The sequence below is a fragment of the Cydia pomonella genome, chromosome 9 (assembly GCF_033807575.1).
Source record: "Cydia pomonella isolate Wapato2018A chromosome 9, ilCydPomo1, whole genome shotgun sequence".
NCBI classification, from domain to species: Eukaryota; Metazoa; Arthropoda; class Insecta; order Lepidoptera; family Tortricidae; genus Cydia; species Cydia pomonella.
The window spans coordinates 14,091,723-14,113,307 of record NC_084711.1 but is presented as its reverse complement, the minus strand read 5'-3'; the positions used below and the strand labels follow the sequence as shown (position 1 = coordinate 14,113,307).

At 35.2% G+C, this 21,585-nt stretch overlaps 2 protein-coding genes across 5 annotated transcripts in view; both read right to left on the bottom strand.

The window, feature by feature from the left end:
- Window positions 1-6,130, bottom strand: part of LOC133520927 (diacylglycerol lipase-beta) — a 100,584-nt gene extending 94,454 nt beyond the window's left edge. For 2 of the 4 annotated variants that reach the window (XM_061855627.1, XM_061855629.1), the window contains exon 1: window positions 5,696-6,130. The gene's annotated coding sequence lies outside the window, so the exon portion shown is untranslated. The remainder of the gene's footprint in view (window positions 1-5,695) is intronic. The other 2 variants (XM_061855630.1, XM_061855631.1) reach the window with 1 other exon arrangement.
- Window positions 6,131-14,385: 8,255 nt separating this feature from the next.
- Window positions 14,386-21,585, bottom strand: part of LOC133520926 (partitioning defective 3 homolog B) — a 68,543-nt gene continuing 61,343 nt past the window's right edge. The window contains exon 19 of the mRNA XM_061855626.1: window positions 14,386-18,350. Within this exon, the coding sequence (XP_061711610.1) occupies window positions 18,212-18,350 (139 nt within the window). The 3' untranslated portion in view covers window positions 14,386-18,211. The remainder of the gene's footprint in view (window positions 18,351-21,585) is intronic.

Here is a 21,585-nt window from a genome sequence, read left to right as displayed (position 1 = left end):
GAGACACTATATAGGGCTAATAAAAAAAATATAGCGACTTGGTGGAACTGTCATAGGGATCATCAATGCCGGATTTAGAGGTCTGGAGGCCTCGGGCAATAAAGGAGTGGAGGCCCCCTGGCCCCAAATTTTTTCCAAATAAAATGGTAAATTTACCGAATTCTCTATTGTGGGGGGCCCCTCTTTTGTGGAGGCCCGGGGCAGTAGCCCCGGTTGCCCTCCCCTAAATCCGGCCCTGGGGATCATGATTCGCCGCGTGAAGTATGAAAGCGTTCACTCCGGCCAGGCTATACTGATGCTGATTTATTTTTCTCTAATTATGTACGACATTAGCAACATTAGACTATTTTTTTTAATAAAGAATGTATGTATATCTCTTAATGTCGTAACTTGAACTTTTCATTTAAATAATAAATACGTATCTACTAGGAAATAATAGCCATAAAAATGTATTTGAAGACAAGAAGGTACCTATGATTTAACTGCTACGATATTGATAGGTAAATAAAAACAGTAATGTATTTGCAATAAATAATGAAACATGCGAACATAAACGGAAATGACTATCTTTTGTAGCAAGTAATGAGATTCTGTCTGTGGCCTGTTGAAGTAGGAACATGACACAGTCTCAGTAGTTGACATTTGACATTGACAAGAAAACAATATAATTCTTTACAAACATAAGCAATTCGAATACAGTAATAGTAAAAAAACATTTTTAGTTATTTTTAGTATAAATAATCTATTTTCACATGTTGCACAAAAAAACTCGGCTTTTAGGATTTTTATATATTACGTAGGGCAGCATCGGCTAGGCACATGCGAGAGTTGATATTTGTGTCAAATGATACAGATATTTAAGTCCACACTTTTGCCACGTCGTGCATTGTCATGTCAGTTCCTCATTTTCCTACCAACAATTTTCTCACTAACCAGCGTATGTTATGTTTCTATAATAATAGTGTGAAAGCCCTAACCTAATACTAAAAATAATTAAATCATTAAATATATTCATATACTGTTGGATACGTTTGTATGTGACTGTACTTCAGGAAGGGGTAAATCTGGAAGTTTTGGCGTCCCACAGTATCACATTTCAAAGCTATAATATTTCATTAGGGTATTGTATTTTATCAAGGGAAAATGTTAATAATAGATCCTATGTACAGAGCCAAGACCTAATAAAATGTAACATGTATTTATAATTTAAGGGATATTGGGGTAACTTCGAAAACGGAGTAATTTTCTTACCAAAACGCTTATTATATTCGTAGCCAACATCTAGCGTCAAGTAGCGTATTTCAGCGTCAAGTACTGCTAGTTGACAATAGATATCACCGCGAACGAAAAGTCTAATGCTCAATCATTTTCAGCGAAAATTATAAATTTTCAACTTTTTCTGCTTGTAATATTAGTTGTAAATTGTTGAGTAATATACTTATTCCATCAGTCGCGAAACTCGTGACATCTAGTGTCAAGTAGCGGTACTGATAAATCCGCTAGTTGACACTAGATGTCGACTACGAAAATAATAAGCGTTTTGGTAAGAAAACTGATGTATGGAGTGGGCACTAAATGCTTACTTATTTGTCTATGGCTATAGCAACCGTAAGCAAGATCAAGTATGAACTGCTTCTGGTTTAGGAGATATTAAGGTAGGTAGTGATTTAGAAAATTACCCCGTTTACAAAGTTACCCCAATGTACCTTATACATAGTAAGTCAATGTCGTAAACGGTAAAATTAAGAAATACAGACGTATGTAGGCAATATGTATCTATATATGTACCTACCGACTTTTAGAATAGGTATCATACCTAAAATCAACGTTATACGTATTCCTATGGACGACCTCGATTCTGTATATTTGATTTACGTTTATACGATATTTTTCTTAGAATGTTTGTCATCACTAAAAATCCTTGTCATCAACAGTGAAGGTGTATTGAATAATTTAACAAGAGGTCAACTCGGCTATACGTCTTGTTACAAAACAAAATGAAATCTTTTGAATTGTTAATAAAGATCAAGCGCGTCAATGAACTAGGTAATTCATTTCTATGGTTGTTTAATGATATACATAAGTCATGGTAAATCAAATATGTAGTAAAATATATATGTAACTAAATTAAAAATCGCTAGGCTATGGATTTTATGGTATTAAGCGGGCTTTTAAATTTGATCAGATGTTCCGTTATTGTCAAATCGATCGGCAGCAATCGATAGCAATGGCTATTTAAAAAAGTTGGTATAAATGAATAATGGTAATGTTATTAATTAATTAGGTATGTTGCTATTTATCAACGTTAACGTAGTAGGTATACGTATCATTATAAGAAATAAAAGCATTTACAATTATTGAAAAATCCTTATGTTAAAACAAAGTTTGGTAAATAAATATGCAAAATAGAACGACTTACGTACATATCTATAGGTACCTAAAAAATTGTGTAAAGTTTAAACAACAGAGTAGGTAAATAAATAATAAATTGTAGTTGTAACCCAATCTACAAACAGTAGAGTTGTCAATGTTGTGTTTAAGAGCCGAAAATGTAAATATTCAGGTCACCACGCGCTGATTAGAAAAATAGCATCGGAGGTTTTGAACATTAAACACTACCCGTTTAGATTTAAATAATTGGTGGATGCAACTCAAATTAAAAAGCCACTCAGTCCAAACAACAGAAAACATTACGTAAAACATATTACCTAAATTTAGGGGACAATATCCGTTTTATCGTTATATTATCCTTTTACAAAAACCATGAACCTGTCGTCTTGAGGTGATGTAAAAATGAATAGGTAGTATGTTTTTCTTTTGTTTTTCAATAATATTAATGGCTTCCTAAACAAAAGGTAATGTTAAGCTTACAGAGGGTCAAGATCCAGTGAAGGACGACTGATATGTAAAATGTAAACCATCATTCGATTCACAACTATATATTCTAGAAGGCGTCAGAGGTTTATTTAACCCTGTGTAACCTCAAGCTTCTAAGATCGGCTAACCTTAAGGGTTATCCTCGCTTGCTTCCTTAGACGTCACGTTATTATGTTTGGCCTTTAGTGCTCCTGCAATTACCGTGTTGCATTCAACAGCAATCTAGCAAGGCATCTAGGTACGAGTATTGTACTTGGTCTGCATGTTAAATGATTCATAAATGGTAGGTTTGAAAGGGAGTTGAAACTTTGCAATATGGCCGTATATAGTGAATAGCTTGGAATATAAGTTAAGTATAAATTATTAATTTCGGCTGATTTGGATAAGTTTATTTTACGTCTTTGCTATGAATATGCAAAGTTTGTGATGTTGCGGGAATAACGCACGCAGCGGAAAAAATTCTACTATCGGCAAAATTTTGCCATTGGACCCATTTTAAATGTCAAATTAATCAATTAACTGCCTACTGCGGAATATAACCATTACCTCGACCACAGTCGCGCATATAGCCAATACTCACATAAGTCACGTACCTACCTACGCATCTGGCTAACATATTTTAACAATTTAGGTATAGGTATACACCTTACCTAAGCTAGGGCCTTTATAGTAAAATCCAGTGTTACCTAGGTAACCTATTAGGATTTTTGGATGGATGTGTCTTTACAGTTCGTTAGATCGGTTTATAAGGGTAAACGAATCTTTTAGCTAATCAGGCCAGCGTCTCACTTGTATTTATGAATTTCAGTACCCCTTTTGTTTTTTATCTATTTATGTCTCCATCTCCATTACATTTCAATTGCACTAATAGAATAGTGTGGACAATACCACAGATTTTCGAGTAACAATATCGAGCGCTCGAAATTCAAAAATCGGCGGTACCTCATATTTATAACCATCGGCATAACCACCTGCACAAAAATAGATGTAGGTTTTTTAAGAAAAGCCATAAAAATAATTCTGCACAATCAACCAGCTTTCTCTGATGACGTACGAAGGTGGCAAATGTCATTATGAGTTTAAGCGTTAAAACGTTTTATTTGTGGAAGTTACGTTTTACCTGATAAATAAAATTAGTAAAATTACCTTTGGTGTTCAGTTTTCAAAATAAAAAATAGCCTCAACCGAATACAGAACTTTCTTGGGATTTAAATTGTTTAATGATTATAGATTGATGTGTTTATGTACTATTATGTACCAACAATTAAAGCAGTTCGCGTTCTATTTTTTACGTATTCAGCAAACCAGTCAGATAATTTATTTTCTACGCTACAAAAGATAAGTGTTTAAATGAAATAAAAACTTTATCCATCAATGTTCAAGATATATTTCTTGCCAACTTTTAAATTTTCTTGGAAAAATCAAAAGCGAAATGTTTTTCATAAATACTTGGAAATGTACATACGTACATACCTACTTACTTTACTATTCGATAGGTACACAAGCGGGAACATGGAACGTGTTAAAATAACGTCGTGTTTGATGTTTGTGGACAGAGCGGGCTTGTACAAGCCCTATTATGCGGTAGGTACGCTTTGTATTTTCCTTTGAAACTTACAGCGCTCTCTTGCGGGAAAATTATTTAGATTATCCGTACAATGCCTAGACTCCACGTTTGTCTTTATAAAGTTACCCGCAAAGGTTGCCGCGTTTCGCTTTAAATTTAATTTAAAGGTTAATTGCTCTTGCAGCGCTAACATGTTCTGTAAACTTTATACCTAAACCAGGATATTCACCCCATTTCCATATTTAGTTTAAATAGAATCAGGGTGGAAAAAAATACTGCTTGTTTTACGAAGGCTGTCAGCAAAAGTAATAGCAATCAAATTTACGGTTACATTTCGTAGTTATTCGAATTGTGAGACTTTTTAAATAGGTACTGGGGCTCAATAAATATTTACCGGCCTTCAATTTCAAATAAAGGCCAGTGGAAGCCGGATGGTAAATCACCCTCGTAAAATTGTGAAGTTTAACGATCGGCGTAAGAACCAGCCGGTACTCAGAAGAGAGAGGCGTTTTACAACCTCTTTGAAGATGGCCTGGAAGTAGGTAATACGGCATGTGTCTCTTCGGCAAGGTTTGTCTACGTCACGACTAATATTTGTAAACACAAACAAGACATCGTGACAGTTGGCGTGTAGCCAGAAGTTTCCCAGAAGATTGAAGAAAAGACAGCACTTTTCTTTTATATCTACCTACCTAGGATAGGTATTATGTATGTCAAAAGAAAAATAACAAACTTAATGGTTTTAAATTAAGCTTCAGATTTCTCATTTAGGTTTTAATTAATGATGGTAATATGTATGTACCTCAAGAACTGTGAAAGCGGAGGACTTTGTGAGGACATTTTTATATGAAGGGAAAGGATTTTTTAAGGAGTATGTGCAGTTGAAATGAAATAACATATATATAATAGATGCTAAAATTCTTTGTATTGAAATATTTTATGTGCCTAATATGGCAAACGGCACCACATAAACCGGATGTGTAGCGGTGGTAGTAAGGTACCTGCCCTGATTGATCATTTTTCCATACTGCCCCTTCTTACTACGTCCCGTCGTTACGCCGGTAGCACAGACGATTAGCTTAGATCGTAATGTTAACTTAATTAAATTATGATGATGCAGAGAAAAATTGTCACTTTCTTAATTGTGAATAAGGTGCTATTTGGATAAATATTTTATAAGGAATTTATTGTCGACCGACTAAGTGGACGTTTTTGCTCTGCACCACCCATCACCAAACAAAAATTACTTACTTGTCTAATGCGCGGAATCAGGCTTACATAAGCACTTGTGCCCGTTTTTTAACCGCCGTATATGCACGTTCACCAAGCTCCTCATAAACCAGATTTCGACATTTTAACACTTATTTCCATTGCGACACACCGCAAGGAAAACACCTACACAGCCAAATTCCGAAGCCAGAGTTAACACGGCCCGCTTGACCGCTTTCGCTCGTGCAAACTGCAACACAGCCTCTTGCCACTTAGGTGATCACTCGGTCGCACTCTGTATATGCCAAATGACGTTTGAACCAAACCGCACTGCAGGCTCGCGTGCCAACCTTAGTTGTTTTTTTTATATTGTTTTAGTGTTTGATTGTGCAGCGCGCAATGCCCAAGCGCAGGTGTTAGCGTTTGTGCGTGTACGTTGTCGGCGAACGCGTGGCGATGCAACACTGGCGTGACTGACGGCCGCGGCCTGAGGCGCGCCACCGCGGTCGTCAGCGAGTTGAGGTGGGCAATTGGGCATTGGGCAAGCTCTCGCGTTTGGTTTGGACCCACTAGACAACCTGACAGACGCCCAAGAAATGGCTGCCGTTGCCAGTGCTAATCTTCGTCACTTTTGCCTTCGTCACTTAGCAGTCTTAAATCAATATTTGTATCAAAGAAGACTTCGTAAGTCATTGGCCAACGATTAATCCTAGTTCCACACAAATACCTGATATATGGTGCTTAAAACCATTGTGAGTTCAGTATAATAACGACTCAACCAAGTGTATTTTTTACTTTTACATTTTCTAAGCTTAACGCGAAGTCTACAGATCACAGAACCACTAGTAATAATGTTACAAGTTTTTTTAGGATTAATTTCGAATAAAAATACATACTTAATAATTTATAAAAGTTAGGTATCTGTCAGCTGAATATAATCTCCATTGGTAGCTGACAGGTAATATCTTATTAATAGGCTAAATATTAAACAGAATTAAACAGGTTTTTTCAAATTTGTATTTCAAATTCAGTTGTTATATAGTATTTTTCACTTGATTGATTGCGTACTTAATTTCCTTATTATTGTAAATTCCGGTATCGGCACGTCTCAGATGTCCTAAATTTGAAGTACTGCTGAATTGGCTTAATAGAAACGCCCTTGTATGTTCTATTAAGATCGCTGACTGTGGCTTATGACAGTTATGTATGACACGAACCATAACTAGGTTCAGCGTTATGTGTGTTATGGAATACCAATGTTATCGTTAAAAACAGAGTTTAACTGTAATTAGGAAAAGAAGATTACGTCATGTGCCTAAAAGCAATAGCTAACAATATAAGGTGCTAAATGATCTAAAGCAAAGTTAAGGTAAGGTAGGTATTACTGATCCAGTGAGCTCATCATCATCTCATGTGATGGTGTGGTGATATCGCCGCATGAGTACCAGACTCTATCTGCGCTTAAATACTTTATGCCAATTTCCGCATTATGAAAATTTTCCAAAGATTTGATTGAAAAAAATATATTTAATCATAGAATCTGGTCACAAACTTTCACGTACGTACCATACCATACGTACTCTCAGAGTAAACAACAATTGAAGCGAATATTATTGATGTATATCGTTTATAATCACGACCTGTATAGGGGAACATCCGGACATACGAAAGCAAAATGCCCACGTTAAAACGGCGACCTTCGCTATCGCTTCGGTCATTTATTCTATTCGCCATACCACACCAGACCAGACAGACAGACCAGTTTTTGATTGCCTAAGCATTATTATTGCAAAAACTATGCACATATATTTCAATTTATTTATTTCCTTTTAAAACAATTTTAACTTTACAGCATATTATTCGTAAGAGTAGGAAATGATTCCTCCGTACTAGTAAGAACTGTATGACGGCAACATATTAACTATACTACACATATTAACGTCATTTGTTAGTCCAGCTTATTATATGCTTCTTCTTTTTTTAGGGGTCCGTCGGCTAAATTACAAAAACGTAACCTTATCTCCACCTGTATGTCACAGCCATTTTACTTAGGTATAAGTACATAATACTTATTATACACGTAAGTATGATAATTCTTCGACTGGAGGCGTTAGTATTTCATGTGGCGCTATCCCGCTACTTATCGATTGTACTTAGTTATATTAGTAAAATAAATATTATTTGGGAGGCACTTCATATATACTTATATAAAATACTAAATGTATAAAAAAGCGGCAAATATCAAATAGGTACCTATCATTATCTAGGTCTTTCAAAACATAACAAGGTTTCTAAAAAAGTAGGTATTCCAATAGTTTTAGAAATATTAGTCTGATACCATCTGAAGTCAAAAAAACATATAAGAAATCAAGAAAATAAGACTTAACATCCACCAACGAAACTTATTTCGAACATTATCAGCAGAACCGTTACCTATGCTTGTACGTTTTTTGTTTGTGGCTTGTGGTTTAGAACCATCCATTATAAGTGGATCCATACGCACTAGGCCGGTTTCTTTTCATGAATAACTCAATAAGTTAGACTTTTGCCTTGATTGGCTCTTTTGGTGGATCAACCACTAGTTTTGCCTCTAGTGTACCTACTTATATACTATGTGTTGTTTTCTTTTAGTGCGCAATAAAAATTTGTCGTTTTATTTCGCGTAATTATTATTTAATCAATGATTTTTTGTAGTTACTTAATTATGTGGCACTACCGTGCTAATTATTTCGGTCTAAATATAAAGTCAATTTTTAAAGGTATTCATGAAGCATCCCTATTACCATAAAATAGTAAGAGGACATGAAGAAAAATGTTCATAAGGCCAAACCACACAATAATTCTTTTCTTTTAGCATTAGAGAAAAGGTTAACAATCTCTGTCTTATTTGATAATCGCTTTTTAAAAATAAGTTTTTTTTTACTTATGGAAACAAAAGTATGTGAATAATCACATATGATTTACAATAACATATTTGCTGCACCTTATTTTTCAAAAGTGATTTTTAATAAAACGCTACATCAAGACTTTCTTTCTAATGCACAAAAAAAAACGAACTAGACTCCTTAAAGCAACTGGGCTCCTGGGAGTCTAGCTAAAACAATCCTACGTCAACAAACGCTAAACGGAAAGAAAAAACTGTATCGGGATAACTGACGAAAATTTTCATTTTTCTGTAAATTATTTAAGTTTCAATCGGCGTCATTTATCATTATGGCCTGGTTCCTGCGTAAACACACCCAGCAAGGCTACTAACCTGTGCGGTTTATCTCTAATTCACCTGTCCTGACACCTGAAACCATTGCAATACTCGGTCCATTCCACAATCCAATCAAGTGCGGTGCGAACATACGAGAGAGAGATTCTAAATCGTGTACCTGTGCAACTGTGTTGCTCGTCATGCTGCCAAATCGCTGACTGGAAATTGTTCATAAGATGATTGCTTACATATTTATCTAGATATTTTGTAAATCACGGCACTATTTGCGTGCATTGTATGTAATGAGGTCGAATATGATTGCAGGAGTTTTAGTTTTAGTTGAAGTATCGTGTATGAAATCAATGTACCTTGTACTAGTCGTACATGAATATTGAGTAATTATGACACCGCTAGTTCAAGTAAGCTAGTATTAAGGCTAATGTACGGCTGTGCTAAGTCTATCAACCAGCTCATCGTTGCGCACTAAGCTTAAATATGGCCAACGTAGGTTACCCTACCCTTGTAAGCAGATAGATTCTGAACCTGTCGTGTAAACCAGTAAAGGAGCATTCCACGGACTGTCCCGTACGGACGCATTTTATTTCGTTTAAAGTAGTTGAGTATTTTTCTGTGCATATTCTTGACCATTAGTCGCAGAAAAAGAAACTCTTGTACTCTTGTTGAAAATTCGCGTTTGTATAGGACAACGGTAGACCATTTTATGGAATGCTCCTAACGCGTTTTTTTCGCAAATTAAGCAACCGCTCGCCGCAAGCCAAAAGTTAATACGTTGCGAAAATGTAATGAAATAATTTACGATGGCAACTTTTAAATTCATTATAATTTTACAAACTTGTCAAACTTGTGACGCGAGCCGGGGGTCGATTCTAATCTAACAATTTGTATTGGTTTTGATACGACCTTGGATGAAAAGTGTTTAATCCGAATCAGGCTCCAGTGCAATAACGTCTTACGTCTACATAATGTTCTCGCTTTGCCGCCTACATCATAAGGAGTTCGAGGTTTTAGCTTAATGTTAATCTCCGCTATCTCGCTGTGCGAGTGTGCGGTTGTCAGCAATAAACGCATTGTTATTGACGTCATGGGTTTTTTGCTAAGTGACTTATACATTTATTTCTCGAAATTGTGGAGGTTTAATTTATAGTCAGTGTCGAATGGAACGGAGGCAAACAACTCCGACTACTTGACAATCTATCCTTGGCGGATATCGCGCATATACTGGATTTACACAATTTTATTAACTTGTGTGTTTCAAATATTAAGAGGATTTAAGTCTATCTAAAGACCGTTGAAATTTAATATTCGTGAGCGTGAAATGTGATGGTGATGGTGATATTGATGATTAAGAATACAACATTACTTAATTACTGACTTTAGGTGCTCCAAACATAGACATCGAAGCTATTCTGTACAAATATAATTAATACAGAATGTAACAATTAAAAAGTTTAAGGGCGTAGTCGGTATCATATACGAGTAGGTACACCCTCTGTGTAGGTACATGGGATACCTACATTAGAATAAATACCTATGATAAAGTTGATAAATTTTATTAAAATGATATATTATACAGTTAGCCCAATGAAAAGGTAGAAGTATAAATAAACCTTAACATAAATCAAGTAATTGTAGGCACAAACGGTAAGAAATTATTTTATTTGAGTTCACGACGAAAGTTACTAAACTTCAGAGAGACGATTATATAAAAAACGGATAATTGCGAGTCGGACTCGCCCACCGTGGGTTCCGTACAAATTTAACTTTTTAATTTTATTATTCTTTTTTACAAATTTACAGTTTTAGATTTTTCCCTGTACTTTTATTGTAAGATATTGCTTGCCAAATATCTATGGAAGTACCTTATAAATTTTGATTTACCTAGAGAGTGTTGAAATAATTATACGTTTTTTGCGGCACAAACGGCCGTATCTGTAAGTGATATAAGGGTTTTGTTCCGTCTGTTTTTCCTTTTGAGGTACGGAACCCAAAAAATGTTATTATTGTTGGTGACTTTTCCTCGAAAGTCGTTCGCTGAATTCATGATCACATGACCTCGGGTATTTTTCCATTTATGAAAAGAATTAAGTAGGTAACTTTAATATTTATATGTTATGCCTGAGCAGCGATGTTCCAAATTATACTTAGAATAGAAATCTATTTAGGGTAGACAAATTATACCTGTGTAGGGACGTATAGAGTACAATTTTCACGTGGATGGCCTGAAGGCCACAATCCAGAGTTAACAAGGTCGCGACAAAGGGCAGGTAGGGGCTACTAAAACAATTTGCGATAACTGAGGCAGGCACGCGAGCGCCGGCCTTGCCCTTACGATGCTCGGCTTAGCATTGTCAAGATAAACGGCACAAGGCACCAAATTAGTCGCTTCACATCACGATCCTCGTAGGTAGCAATTTCAACACTCAGCCTCATAATATTCGATCCGCTATCTGGGTTCAGCAATCTTATTTCAAGCAAGTACTTAAGTAGTCCAGAAGCCGATGGATACACAATAAAAGTACGGATACGTCACATTATAGACGATATCGTATCAGACAACCGTTAAAGTTTCTTATAATTGGTCCCTCTAGGGGAACTAAAATATCTCAAATCGCTGTCATTTTTTTAAATTCCTCATAACGGACCTACCTCATTAGGTACCTAACGGAGGTGACTCCGATATGTGATGGGGGCTACATGATAAATGGTAAAAAACGTCAAATCTTTGTATATTTCGGCATTTTGATTACTATAATAAATCAAAATCTTAGGTACTAGGTAGTACCTAGTAGTACTTATAAATTAAAACTATATTTACCTACCTAGATGTAGGTAGCGAGGATATTTAATATCGCACCTAAACGAAACATTCTTTTATTATTTCCCATGGATTTTATATCCATGGATGTAAAGGTTAAACGCTGGTGGCCTAGCGGTAAGAGCGTGCGACTTGCAATCCGGACTAATCCGGAGGTCGCGGGTTCAAACCCCGGCTCGTACCAATGAGTCTTTCGGAACTTATGTACGAAATATCATTTGATATTTACCAGTCGCTTTTCGGTGAAGGAAAACATCGTGAGGAAACCGGACTAATCCCAACAAGGCCTAGTTTACCCTCTGGGTTGGAAGGTCAGATGGCAGTCGTTTTCGTAAAAACTAGTGCCTACGCCAAATTTTGGGATTAGTTGTCAAGCGGACCCCAGGTTCCCATGAGCCATGGCAAAATGCCGGGACAACGCGAGGAAGAAGAAGGATGTAAAGTTTACTTTACTAATTCTTTATTTAAAGATATTGCCGCTACCTTAATTTTCTATATTAAACATATGCTACATATGCTATTTGACTAGAGTAGGCATTTAGACAACTTGAGATAAATCAACCAACTTATTATCTAACGTATAATCTTGATCTGAATCAAATAACTTAAATTCCTTATAGGTACTTAATTTTTTTTTTTTCTTATGCTCTGAAAGTGGGCGATTGTTGTTCTATGAAGTGTGCCGAAAGTGATACGTTTCTGCTTTAGAGCTTAGATACTATTTAAGTACGTTTTTCCTATTTGGTTTTAAATGGATTTGTTGGACTATTTCCATTCTGATATTTAACTCCTCATTCCATAAATGTGTCGTTTCCAAGCAAAACGTCCTACTTTGTCGCTTAAATTGCCATATGGAAGCTTTGACAAGTTATTCGTATAAAGATACAAGCAAATCTCATCCTTATGGTAGGTAAGCGACAAAGTACGACCTTTGACTAGACGTCGACACAAAACGATACTTTTACCTAAATTGTTAATTGAAAGTACCCTCAAGAAATACTATTATTTAAGTTTATACTTAGTCATGATTTTTTTCTAATGGGTACACATGTATTTGACTTTCCTCGTATTCGATATGAAAAGTGAAAATTCTTAACTCGGGTGAAAGGCACCATTTCATCCCTTGGTTAAGAGGGAAGCAAGTATACCTAGTACGTGATCGTCCATTGAAAAAGAGAAAACGTTTTCCCACTACTAAATATTTTCTATTCTCCATGATTTTTTTTGCATATTATTGCCACAATGAAAAACTAGGTTTATAGGTTATTATTTTTTTCAAAATATTCAATACAAATTATTTTTCTTAAAAAAGCGCAAACTATAAACCTACATCAAAATCAAAGTGATTTGTTAAGATTTACTGTGTGAAAAACATTTTCTCCCGAAATGGAATTTGTTAGAAAAAGTAAGTACCGTTATTTCGCTAGAATCACAAAGCTATTCTTCCCTCTTCCAGTCCCGCTAACAGTCTACTATTAGACTATAACTTGATTCGAGGAGACTTCATTCAGCCCCTAAAGAAATTCAATTATCTATACAATACGTTCCGAATTTCTTCGGATTCGTATATTTACAATGCGCTCAAAAACGAAGCTAAGTTCTCTTTTGATATTAAATCGACGGCTTTACATAGATTTTAAAACAATGTATCAAAATTTTAGTCGTAAATTCGATGTGACGCGTCTATGACGCACTCCGTAGACAAGTTTGTTTTATAAGCACCTGTTTGCCGTCTCAGCGCATATCATGACTTTGGTCCATGTTTTTTATAATTTCTTGATAAATAATTTACTAATTCTATTTACTTATGAATTTTAACTCAACGTTTTCCTTGAGGACTAGTGAATGAATTGAATATTTAGTACTGTATATAATCCTCAATCACATTACCTTACGCTGACTTTAACGTATACAGGTAATTGTCAAGTATTGCCCAAGCTGAATCCAGAGTCCTTCGCTGACGCTCGGTCAATGTTTTATTATTATTATTTAAAAAAATACGTTATTAGGTTATTAAATAATCATATTTCTATCTCCTACTGAAGACAATTAAACCACTTATCGAACGTCGTCGTACTAAATGTATGCAGCCGTTCAAACTTAATATTTTGGATACTTAAAGTTTTATTTAAAAAAGTTATTGGTGTAATTTTACTCATTGGATAACATGCTTTCGATGTCAGACATTTTATTGGACATCACTTATATATATACACATACAACACTTAACGATTACGCCGTCACCCTGTATATGTATGTATACCTTTATGTATATTTAATTTATTTTTATGTATATATTTATTTGTTGTTGGTATTGGTATTTAGTATAATCCCTCAATACATTTATTATTACCTACATTCCTAAAAAGCTTTTGATGCCTTTGTTTTAACCCTTTTAACGCAACGCCTATTAATAACGCGTTATCGTTATCCTTATTGAAATAAACGAAGTATTGTACATTAGACATTAGGTCACATTACTCACTTGCAAAGCTGTTGTCCGACTCTCCGAAAATTCTCCTAATACTTTATTAAGATGAACCCTTAATTTGGATTTGGTAGTAAACCATTGATTATATAAATAACATAATGTTGCATCACCTACAATTACTTTGTTTTACCTTTCTCTGTTTTTTTTAATACGGCTAATTTTTGGTGCATTAGGTGTGGTCAGTGGAAATTTAAAATAAAATATAATGACGATAGTACTTGTTTTATTTAAGGTACAAGATGGCCAATTTAACAATTTAAAAAATGTCTACATATCAATATACCTAAATATTTACAATGATAATTGATATCGCGTATCGTAAACACGCAAAGAACATGTTTTACGTTATGTACAAAATTATGGGCACTTCGATGCAAACACATTTGCAATAACACTAATCTCTATAGTTTGTTCTCATTCATACCAAATATATTTCTTACACGATTACAAAGTCACGTTTTTGAATTGATTATAATCCAATCTTTAAAATATACAATTTAATCTCAGTAAAAATCCATAATTATATACAACACTAGGAATATGTAATTGTCTAGCTTTCTCTGAACTAATTAAGTCTAAGTAAATTATTATAACTAGAACTACATATAAGATATCACAAAAACAGGGAAACTGTGACGCTGAAATCAGGCCAATGTACTAAACATAAGAGCGTCATTAGACGCAAGTCGACTCGATGAATATAAGTACAGTAAGCTGCAGAGATAAGTGACCCCTGCATAGAGATTTGTTTGCAGGGGGTCACGTATTTTTGCAGCTTACTGTGCAAGCGATCGCACCGTGATTTTAATACATCAATGGAAAATATGAGTTAAATAAATAAATTATTCAGTCATACAAATTCTATGTATCTATTTAGTTTCAGATTGCGTTTCCAAACTTTTGTTTGGAGACTAATCGTGAATTTAAAGCTTCTTCATAAACAACTTACCTATGTATACTAAGGTAGGTGACACATACGAATTTCTAACCAGCGAGTAATTAAGTAATTAAGCGAAACATTGATGTGTTTTGCACAACATATATAAAATATGTGAATGTGAATATGAACCATTTCAAAATTTAATTTAATTTAATTTTACTCACTGATATAAAAATACCAATACCCGACATTTCAATTTAATTAGGAATGTTAGCAATGGAATTACACAATCCTTTTAACGTTACTTATGCTAAGTAAATTATCTATACGTAGGTATAAAATCACTGTCACTATATTGCAATAAGTGCTACGTCCCCACGTAGAGACAAGAGGGGCTATTTGACTCATCAAAATAAACTCGTAGCGTACCAGGTGTCCACTTTAGTGTCCATTGATAAGAAAAGTAGACACATGGTAGGCCCGTCGCAGCTGTCATTCTGATTCTCGAGTCGAATTGGCCCCAAGCTCGATAAGTAGGTATATGGCTGGTTTTAGTATTCTCCTGACGATCAGTCCTGTGGTGGGTCGTACGCAGATGCGGTCAGTACTTAGTTAAAGGCGCACACAGCTTCTATAGTGGTAGCTTCGCAGGAACAACGGCAGGGCCACGCTGAGTGAAAACTAAAACCAGCCATAACAATGAGGATGTATATCAACAGTGCCATCGCCACGGACTAATGCTCAATTCGAGCACGTCTCTACATGGGGACATAGCAGAACAGATCGTTTTCAGAATAATAAAATATGAAAGATCACAGTGGCGTGACACAACGTCCGCTACGGGTAACCGGAAGCGCTCACGCGATGTCGTTATTGCGGTCATAAGGAGATAATGCTAAATTACTTTTATGTAACGAATTTTATGAGGTCGTTTCGTTCGACGTGGTTATTATTTTTTAATTAACGTGAACGACAACTATAGGTACAACATTTTGTTTTAAAGTCTCAATTGAAATTGGCTAAAAACCTAAAAATTCCAACTGCTTAAGTAGTAAAACGGTTACCGAGAATAGTTTTACTGTGATAACCGCCTTAGGTGTCTGCTTACGTGAGCGAATAACTCGCGAACGCGAAGCGGCGCGGCGCGGCGCGGGTAAATTCAATCCTTTGATACCTATGGAAGTGTCCTACGTGGGCGATCTCCGAATGCCGTAGGGCCGCCGCGCTGCGACGCGCCACGTCGCATCGCGAGTTGTTCGCTCACGTAAGCCACTGCGTTACTCTACATTTTAAAAAAGATATATAATTATTTTTAATGCCTAGTCAGTTTAGTAGATAAGTACGCGTTGTTTTTATAAAAAAAAAATATCCTATAATAAATATCTTTGAAATTACTGAATGCATGGAATTCAATAATTTTAAAATAATGTTATTGGATTCCACGCATAAATATTTAACAGATTTAATTTATGAAGATCATTACACGTCATTACTTTTTTGCCAGCCGTTGGTGCTCAATATGTCATTCTGCATACCGAACACTGTGGTATCTATACATTCCGCATACCACATTCACCGAACGAAGGCTTCTGCAAGAAAAGGTTTTCTGTTAAAAGGAACCTCAGAGTTGAAAAAGATTAGGAAAAGTTGTTTACCGCAAGGTACATTAAGATCGGCAACAACAACGGCATCGTCATATGACGACTTCAGGAAATGAAGTACACTATCATATTTTTTAAGTTAAAAAGACAATAAGGCTCGCCCTTTCCTGTTTATACAATTCCATGTCCTTATTATTTAAACCTATATTTCCTTGAAACAATCGAATAAAAAACATAATTATTACGATGACTATTTAATTACAATAGGTAGTCACGAGATAACACTCAGGTCAACCTCGCCTTATAATCATTATGTGACTATACTTATTCAAAGTCAGGTTTGCAGACCACTGAATCAATAAGCGGTGACAATTAACATTTTAATAATAGACAACGGGCAGGAAAACCCAAACAATTGTAGCTCGTGTGAGAATCGCGAGAACTAGCGATCGTGAGCGTTCAAGGAGATCTGCCGTCGGTATTTGTGGTGGCCATTCTGAAAAGGGGCAAAATGTAGAATGGAAACGAGATTACTAAAGTAAATACCTACTACCTGTAATATTCCTTAGCTACTCGTATTGACAATGTGGTAGCTATCTAAGCGTTTTTACTCATAGATACGTTAATTATCTATTGATTAATAATACTTATCTATTAATAACATTTACATTTTAATGAAATGTGTCGTTTCCAAGCAAAGGTACCGCATTTATCGTACATTTTTGTATATAGCTTCTAGCCAAAATTACCCGTTGTTTGGAATTAACACTTGTCTTTATGTACGTATGTGAACACTTTTCTTTCAGATTCATAATAACACCAACACTAACATATCCCTTTTAAGGGATCTTTTTATATTGCCTTTGAGCCTTTGAATCTTACCTATATTTTATTCAAGCAAACTACAACATGTGAAAAACAAAATGTGTAACATTTTATAAGACCTAACAGAATAACGATTTGGCTCAAAATAGATTGCCTGGGCTCTAGACAAACGTGATGGTAAAAAATACAACATTAACAAAGTTTGAATTCAACATATTGGGTTCAAATAGTAGCAAATAATTAACTTAGTCATGTACATCTTGATATTTTCGGGTAAAAAGGTACCATCTTATTTGTTGACAATAAGGACACATTTTTAATAAGGTTTTTCAGTAGCAGGAGGCTTTGGCAGGCGCTAAATTTGCACTCGATTTGCAAGAGCAATACAAATGTTGCTATCTTAACCTATGGAGTGGAGACCGCGTTTCTGCAAGCTTAACTCGGGGCACCCTTTTCTTGGAATCCGATTCATAGAAGCCCGCTTTTTTATCAATGACAACTTTACAGCCGACAAAGTGGTACCTTTTGTCTGTCTGCACAATACGTGCAGTGGTGATGCGAGAGCTTACCGGATGGTTTTGAATGGGCGCTGGTAGGTACCTATAGTTAAACTGTGTTGGTACCACTTTGTCGATTGTCAATAATTGGTCGATTTGTAATTGGATATTTGGGCCTTATCGCCGACCGACGAAGTGGTATCTTTTAACCTAAAAGCTACACAGATGTTCAGTGGTAATGGGAAAGCTTGCCGGGCCGCTTGGGCGCGCCGCTCTCGTACTCGTAGTAGTTGGACTGCGGGCGCGCGGCGGGCGGGTCCCTACAGGAGCGCTGCGAGTGGTAGCCAGTGGGAGCGCCTGCCCGGCGGCTGTGGACAACCAGCATTTATGAGACAAGGATAATAACTGCATAAACTTGTGTACTTCAAAATAATTATAAGCATAAAGTGCATCTTAGTGGTATGAGTGTCTTAATCGTTAAAAATGTTGTAGGTACTTTGTGAAAAGTAGCGATATTCAGTTGAATAATCTCTTGAGAAATAATTCTAAGATTATATTAATCTCAAGAGATTTTGTAGTAATTAGAACAAAATTATTTACATATTTTGTCGCGTATGTCATGTTTATCCAGTTTACAATCGATATATTTTTTTAAATTATGTAAATACGATGCAAATTTGGCAATTTATCTGATTTGGCAACAGAGGGTAACGGTCTTTTTCTAAAACTAGTGAGAAGTGGTTATATATTTTGCTATATGTTTTGGCCTCGTTTAAGGTTGTTACTCCAAAAAACTAACTTGTATCTACATGCTCCATATGCAATAAATATAGCATTTACCGTTTTTAATCGTTTTAGCAAATGTGTCAGGCTCGCATTATAATAAAGTTGGGACCCCACGTCCTCGTCATTATAGTTTTAATGGCTTCCATGACATGGCGACGGACTTTAGCGATACTTTATTTTACATTTTAATAGCAAAGCGATATCGTTAGTTAACGAACTTATAAGATAGCAATTTAAGTTATGTAATGACCCTGCAAAATGCTTTTTCAAGAAAAAAGCGCTGGAAGTGACTCACGAGTCATCCAAAGTAAATAACTAATCTAAGTTCTGCTGAAGTTTAATACGGTAGGAGCACTTGATTCTTTAATACGATACGACTTTTACTTATGAGTAGAACCAAAGGTCTTATAACCTCACATTTACCTAAAAAGTTATTTTTATATATATTTTATAGGTGCAACCTGTGCAAAGTGTGCAAAGAATTATCATTGTTACTATCTATTGCTGGCCCATAATACTGAATACAAGTGCCACGCTGACCGTTATTATATGTACCTACTAATATTAACATAAGCTACTAATAGAGTGGATAACCTGGTAAACTAGTCCTATCACAATCTACTAGAGGTGAGCGGGTCATTGGCGCCGCGTAGCAACAACGTTGTGGCTATATCGCAACTCGTAACTACGGGGCAGTGATGGGTACCAGGAGATTAAACAATATTACGTGAAACACGCCACTCCGTATTTTTTTTTTCGTAATAATTGTTTTGTTAATGTTAATATATCAATATGTTTTTAATAAACATGTTTAATTTTTCCTTGTGGAACGTACCAAATTACAATTTCTAAATTGTATATACAGATGCCAATCGCGATGAAAAAATCAACTGTGATCAACTCTGGCTAACGTGGGACTAAAACCCACATTTTTGGATTGCCGGTCGAACGCATTACCAATTTAGTCCCACGTTAGTCAGAGTTGATCACAGTTAATTTTTTTATTGTGATTGACATCTGTATATACAATTTATAAAATGTTTTGTTATTTTTTTACACGTGTAATAAATTTTAACACGTACGCGAATAAATAATCGTGACTGCGCGCGCGGTAATTTTTTAATACGTTAATTAATCGGGATGATTCAGGGCAGGGTTTTCTTCTAGAATGGCGAATCTCTACCCATAAATTAATTTAATCTCTGGTAATGGCGTATCTACATAACTTAAACCTTGGAATGTTAGCTTAACTAGTAATTACCTACTTAAGAGCCAGTAGAGCAGATGAGTCACTGGAAGCATCTAATTGAATTAATTGGATCTTAGTAAATCTCTACTGGATTAGGTAAGTCTTAAGATCATAGGAATTGGATCGAAATGGAAAATAACCGATCACAGATACTCTTAGTTATTATTTTTGGAATCTAAACATACAAAGATATTCATCGTACGAACCCTAAGAAAGAAGTATAGATAAATATGGGTAAGTATTTTGGTTTCTATGAAAATATTATTAATACTCATACTTATCCGTCTCATTTTATAACACCACTATTGTCCATTGTTTCAATATTTAAATCAAAATTGAATAACCTTTAAATTCAATCACACAAGAGAACTTTTAATAAAGTAAGGAAGATTTCGAGTAGGAAGAATTTCGTATATTGACCCGCCATTTGCTATCTCTATCGCACGTGTGTAAAATTATATTGCTCTCTCGCCCATGATGTTGGCGGTCAATGCCAGTGTACGAAGGGGACAGCAATATAATTATGCGCGTGCGATAGACTTTGCTGGCAGTACTGGAAAATCTTAATGTTTCTGCTTTGTAAGTTCATCTGATTTCATATATATTTATATATATATGTAAGTATATGTATTTGTATCAATATTATTTATGCCAGCATCTTTGGCACAATGCCGCGGGGGCCTTATTTAGATATATTTTAATTTAGATTAGTTTTTACCATTTTGTTTTATTATATGCTGTATGTTTCCCATTAAATGTAATTATATGTATGTTTATGTTTGTGTATTTCTTATGACTGTATTGTGTTCGTACTGTACCTAATTGTATCACTTATATCTCATGTTTTTGCACCGCCTACAACTTATCTGCTTTGCCTAAAGGTTGACTGGTAGAGAATGCCTTACGGCATTAAGTTCGCCTATTGTACAGTGTGATTTCTTATGTGCAATAAAGATTCAATAAATAAATAGAGATAAAAAATGGTAGGTCAATTTACAAAATTATTCGTGATTAACGTCTTTACTTTAAGAAGATTCCTATAATGACAAGATTTCTGACTGGCTTCAACTTTACCCGCCAACTCGTAAATTTTATGTTTAGGTACTTTTTATGACACGGGACTATGTGATTGGTCATGGAAAATTAATTCTAGGCAATAACAATATTTTTAATAAAAACGTATTTTACTCAGCGGTAAGAATGAATATGTTTGTATTGTATGCTGACAATTTTTTAATGATTCAACAAAAATGTGTGTGACAAGCAAAGCAAAGGCATCTTACCAATGTCAACGATGTCAATAGGAAGCAGGAAAACAAATAATATTAATTATATGATGTCACTAAAAAACATTAATAATATATATGATAGAAAAAACGTATATCATACGAATTTATCCATTCGTTTCATTAACATTCATGTGTATTCTTCATAGCTAGGTACGTAAGTATTCGTCTTGTTTTTTAATTAGTATCTATACTATAATATTCTATTAGTACGGCTACTAGTCTGTAAACTAAGGATTTCTAGATAGAATGCCGTAGGGAATTCCCGAACCTGATTGTAAT